The 5,160-nt window shown below is 37.0% G+C and overlaps 1 protein-coding gene across 1 annotated transcript in view; it reads right to left on the bottom strand.

Moving 5' to 3' along the window:
- The window catches only part of LOC106534161 (laminin subunit alpha-3), a gene marked incomplete in the record, with an annotated part of 65,827 nt that overhangs the window by 38,524 nt on the left and 22,143 nt on the right, over nt 1-5,160 (bottom strand). Inside the window, 2 exon segments of the mRNA XM_014030712.1 lie at nt 2,624-2,755; nt 4,101-4,191. Of these exon segments, the coding sequence (XP_013886166.1) occupies nt 2,624-2,755; nt 4,101-4,191 (223 nt within the window).

Consider the following 5,160-nt stretch of genomic DNA (forward strand, 5'->3'; position numbering starts at 1 on the left):
TACATTATAAACCTTAATAAAAAATCGATACAGGACTTTAGAATATCGATACAGTATCGGGAAATGAAATATCGCAATATTTCAGTGTATCAATATTTTCTTACACCCCTATTATTAACATGGTGGGCCGCCATTCTTTACTTACTCCCCCTTTTGTGTGACTCACTCCTGTCTCTCCTAGCTTAGCACCCACAGCAAGACTTAATGCAGTAGCTGAGATCTTACCTCTTCTCAACCTTGTCACAGAAACATCACTGAACTATTGCTTTAATATTTGACCTWTAACAGGTGCAACAGATTCACTTTTGTTTATCTAAGCCCATATTCTATGCAAACATCTGCAGTAACAGAAAACAGCACAGATGTACATATCTCTTGGATCTCAGTCATCCACCTAATGACTGTCAACATGTTATGTCTGGTTTTTCTATACTAACTGGCTAGAAATAAGAAGACCACTTAATACCACAGAGTAATAAATCTTTTACCTTTAAATGACAATTAAATTGAAGTTAATGACATGGGTTACAACAGACCTCAGGCAGCTATCAAAACAATAAGTCTGCCTAGTCAGTGTTTAGTGGCTTCATTTTTCTTGGTAAATCAGCACATTAGGAAAAATGTGAGTCTTCACTCATCATATCATGACAGCAAATTAATACACTAAACATTAAAGCAAGTTTTCGTTTTTGGCAGAAATCCTATGACAAGTGTACGTCAATCAACAAGAAAGCCTTACATAAAACAYCAAAACTGACTTAGAGAGATAAAGTGACATATCTCTGCCCCTCTGCAGACAGCTGAGTCTTTGCCAGAGCAAACTGACTCAACAACATGGRGAAATGTTCTTTGTGTGTCAAATTTCATTTTGTTTATGTGAAGCGGTGGCACGAGGAATGCGCAATAAATCAAGCCGAACCTTCAGCGTGTGCAAACGTTCCCCCACAGCAACAAAATCATGTGTCTTATAAATGTTATTTATCTTTCAGGATGGGGAAAACTGACAGACAGTAAAGGTTTTGTGATAACTCAAAAAACACTGGGGTCAACTTTGTCTTGAGAAGTTAAAGTGCCTGTGACGAAAAATTTTTGTAATACATGCAGTATGAATGCATTTTTGAAAAGATGTCATTGACAATTTATTGCAGAAGAAATTTGATGTCACTGAGACGAACAGTTGTTGAGATTTTTGCCTGTAAAGTAACAGGAAGTGACGTCAAAGGGGAATGTCTGCATGTGAACAGAGCATTGCTACAACAGCTTACAGCCCAGACTGTAGTGAACAATTTGAGGCTTCTTAAGATTATTTTGAGTCACAATCAGCGAGAGATGAAGAGGAGTCAGAGTTCAAATAGTATTGTTTCAATAAAGAAAGACCTGGGAGTTTTCTGTGTTAAAGAGTTCCCCTTTGATGTCACTTCCTGTTTCACTTTGGCTGAGTTAAGTTCAAAAGAAAATAGGCCAGTTATGTGTGTAATGAATCACTCTGTCGCCCACAAAATGGGTAAAACCATGTGTATTATTCTAACTTTCTTAAATATGAAGATGTTTTACTTTTTTATTTGAAGAATATGCATGTCACAGGCACTTTAAAACCAGTTTATTACATCCAAACTGCCAAAATCTGCTCTCATTGGCGCAACTGCACGACAAAATGGGGGGTGTTTGCAGCTTCAGGTCTTCCATCCCTTCTTGTCACAACCTGCCGAGATAACTTTTCTCCCCTCTCCACATGAGAACTTATTATATGAATGGTCAGAAGTTCAAAGTCGTGTTTATGCCAAAAGCACTAGGACACTGCTTCAACTACTGGCGTGAATCCAGCTGTTGTACCAGTAGCAGACATTTATAAAGATAGTCAAATGGCCAAAAAYTCATGGATGGAGATGRCAAAGGTGCAWGGAGGAATCTGTTTGCCAAAAACTATGGCGCTTTAACTGGGACAGGTTTGTGTACAAAATATTGGCGAATATCAAAGGTTTTTCTTTGTTATTCTCCATAGTGTGGACTCCACATACAAGTCAATCTCTTCAAGCGTTTACCTGTATTTTGACCCTCAAAAATCTGTATCACTTACACGTGGGGGGGCCGGATTAGGTGGATGTCAGYTGCGGGGAAAGATAGAACGTGGGGCCAGAGATAGGAGGAAGAAAATGTAGAGAATTTATTTCTAGAGGCAGAGCAGGTTGGGAGATGGTTATTTATTTTTATTTATTGGGTTTTTTTTCACGCCCCACAGGTTCTGAGACATAAAATTAAATTTTTTCTAAAAATTTTATTGTAAAAAAAATAGAGATTTCTTTATAGGTTTGTATGCCTGCAAAATGGAGGGAAATCTGTTTATTTATGGACAATCCGTATAACTTGACATTTATGACTTAAGAGGGAAGAAACCCTTTCTAGTGATGTATTCCGCAGCGGGAGGGGTTTCCCAGGAGCTCTGCACGGTGTGTCTCCGGGGCTATGAAAGGTGCGTGCATAAACAAACATCAAATAACCACAGGGCAGTGAGTTGATTGTTCGGCTTTGGAATGAGCATACTGGGCCCTCTACAGTCTTGGAGCATCACACAGGTATAACAAGCAGGTCTAAAAGTCTCATGCTTGAGTAAAACTGAACTTACGAATGCACAGGGGGAAGTAAGAGCGTCCATCAGCGCAGCGATCACACTTTTCTCCAGTAAAWTGCGGCTTGCAGACACATCTTCCTGAACCCATTTCACATCGAGCTGTCGTCCTTTCATCACAGCTGCAGGCTGAAGGGATGATTTTTATGAAAGATTGCTGAAMAGTTTGATCATAAAATTGAGTGCATCTAGCAGGAAAACACTAAAGACCAACAGTAGGACAAGCCCAGATAAATTATCAGTACATAACAGTGATAAATCAATTTAAGAAAGCTTATATTGCAAGATAAAATATCTTCAAATAAAATGTTGGTTATCACTGACTGACTCTAAGCATCCTCCCAAGCTAAGTTGATGTAATTGCATTTCTGAATGGGATGGTTTACTTTTCAGAGTGTTCAGGGCAAGCCATTTAATTCCACTACTTTGTAATGTCCAAACACAACTGTGGGCTATTTATACTGCAGMGAACAGCTCCAGAGGATCTGAGCAAAGTAAACAATAGTAAAGCTCAGGTCAGAGACAGTACAGCAGCGGTGCCACTTGTGCCTGTCTGAAACAATGAGCTTAAGCCTACACTATTTCAGCTCCACTGGTGTATCGCACAAACTGCGGGTCAAATGGCTTGAGGGGGAGACTTGGTTCAAGCAGCAACTATCAAATGTTGTGAGGTGATAAATTACACTTTGCAAATACACCTAATCAGATAAATTAATGATAATAATTCCAAATTGTAYGAAACCAAGTCAGGAGACTGAAAAAAATATTTAATTTGAATCTCAAYTACTTTTAAATTACTTATCTTGCTCAGCTGAATGTATTTTTTTCCTTATGAAATCACCATAACAAACAGTAACAATTTGGCATTTATTAAARGCTGTGCTTTTATCTTACTCTCTTGTGTTGTACATGTCAGGTTTGCTGATGTAAAATGATACAGGCAAAATATTTTTAGAATAGTAAGTCTGAGTTTAAAGTCTCTTAAGGGAAAACAGAATTTCGACTAAATTACTGATAAAAGTTACAGTATGTATTTGATCAATTTGTTAGCATTAAAATACACGCATAAAAAAGGCTTCCAGTGTTTTTTTTGTTCCATCTTCAACTTAAAGTCTCCAAAATTTTCACAAGTTGGCATAARTTGTCTAAAACGTTATARWGTGACAGGGCCTTTACTTGCACAACCTTTCGTATTTGTGACAGTCACCTTAGCAACATTTATCAGTGTTTGCCACACATGCCGGGTCACAAAAAGACTCTAAACTCATGTGTTGAATGGAAGAAGGCAAACTGCAGCAATCCAACACAGAGAAAAAAAACTACTTGAAGAAATCCACTTCCAGAAAACAGAGAAACAAAAATACAGTATTACTGTGGAAATTCAGACATTAGATTCTTGCCAAACAAAGTTCTCATTGAAGAAAACTGTGCATTTTCAACCAAAACAAAGAATCAAACAGAAAGTTTTACTCACGTATACATCCAGTGGGAGACTCAGGCCGTACTCCAYGAGGTCGGTAGAAGCCCTCTCTGCATCTCTCACAGTTTATTCCAGCAGTGTTGTGCTACAGAACAAAAAAAACATGTTTGACACAAAACTAAACTAAGAGGTAAAGAACGTCACTGTGTTCTTTTACCTGAATTTTAAACAGAAAACTAAGAATGTTATTTATTTGGCTTTATGAAGCCAACGAGAAATGAAAATAACCATCTATACAGGCCCTAAAATATTCATAAACAAACAGTTATTTTAGTTCTCATAATATGCCAGTGCCTCTGTACTTCTAGTCATTTTTCATGAAAGACTGCAGCTGGTAGCTTCTCTGTGCCAACATAAAAACAGGCTTTGTTTAGCAGCACTCTGTGGATTAACCAACATACAAAAGAAAAAAAAGTCCAGGGAGTTCAATGCAGATCTAAAAAAAGGCTTTCTAAGCACAACAAAACTTTTAAAAAGTGTCTAACATTAAAAAAGCAAACAAATCCTGACTCATTTTTTAAAAAATGAAGTACTCTGCCACGTATTTTAACAATGACCAAATGTAAACAGATGTTAGGGTTACACTAAAGTTTTTACATKTGGTCAATGCTAAAATAGGTGTGACAGATAACATCACTTTTTTTCAAGTTGAGTCAGTGTCAGTGTGGCTCTACTTCAACTTAAACTCAGTTATTATTTTAGTGAGTTGCATAAGTTACTTGAAAGTGTAGCCATGTTGTTAATTTAAAACATAAACCTGTCACCCTAAGCTGGGAGGAAGAGACCGACCCAACATTCAAAAATTCGAATAAACTTGAAGGATAGATGTACCTCGGTTCAAGGAATAATATTGTGGAATAACTTGGACAGCGATTATAAAAATGCTGATTGCATTAATTTATTTGGTAAAATGATAAAAGTTAAATTGTAGAAAATATATGAAACTACATAACTTGATTTTTACAAGCTGATGTTTCAGTGGTTAAGTTTTTGGTTTTTTTTTTATTAAGCTGATGGGGTCAAATTATGTATGTGCATGTGTATGTGCATATAC

The sequence above is a fragment of the Austrofundulus limnaeus genome, unplaced genomic scaffold, assembly GCF_001266775.1.
Source record: "Austrofundulus limnaeus strain Quisiro unplaced genomic scaffold, Austrofundulus_limnaeus-1.0 Scaffold6, whole genome shotgun sequence".
Lineage (NCBI taxonomy): Eukaryota > Metazoa > Chordata > Actinopteri > Cyprinodontiformes > Rivulidae > Austrofundulus > Austrofundulus limnaeus.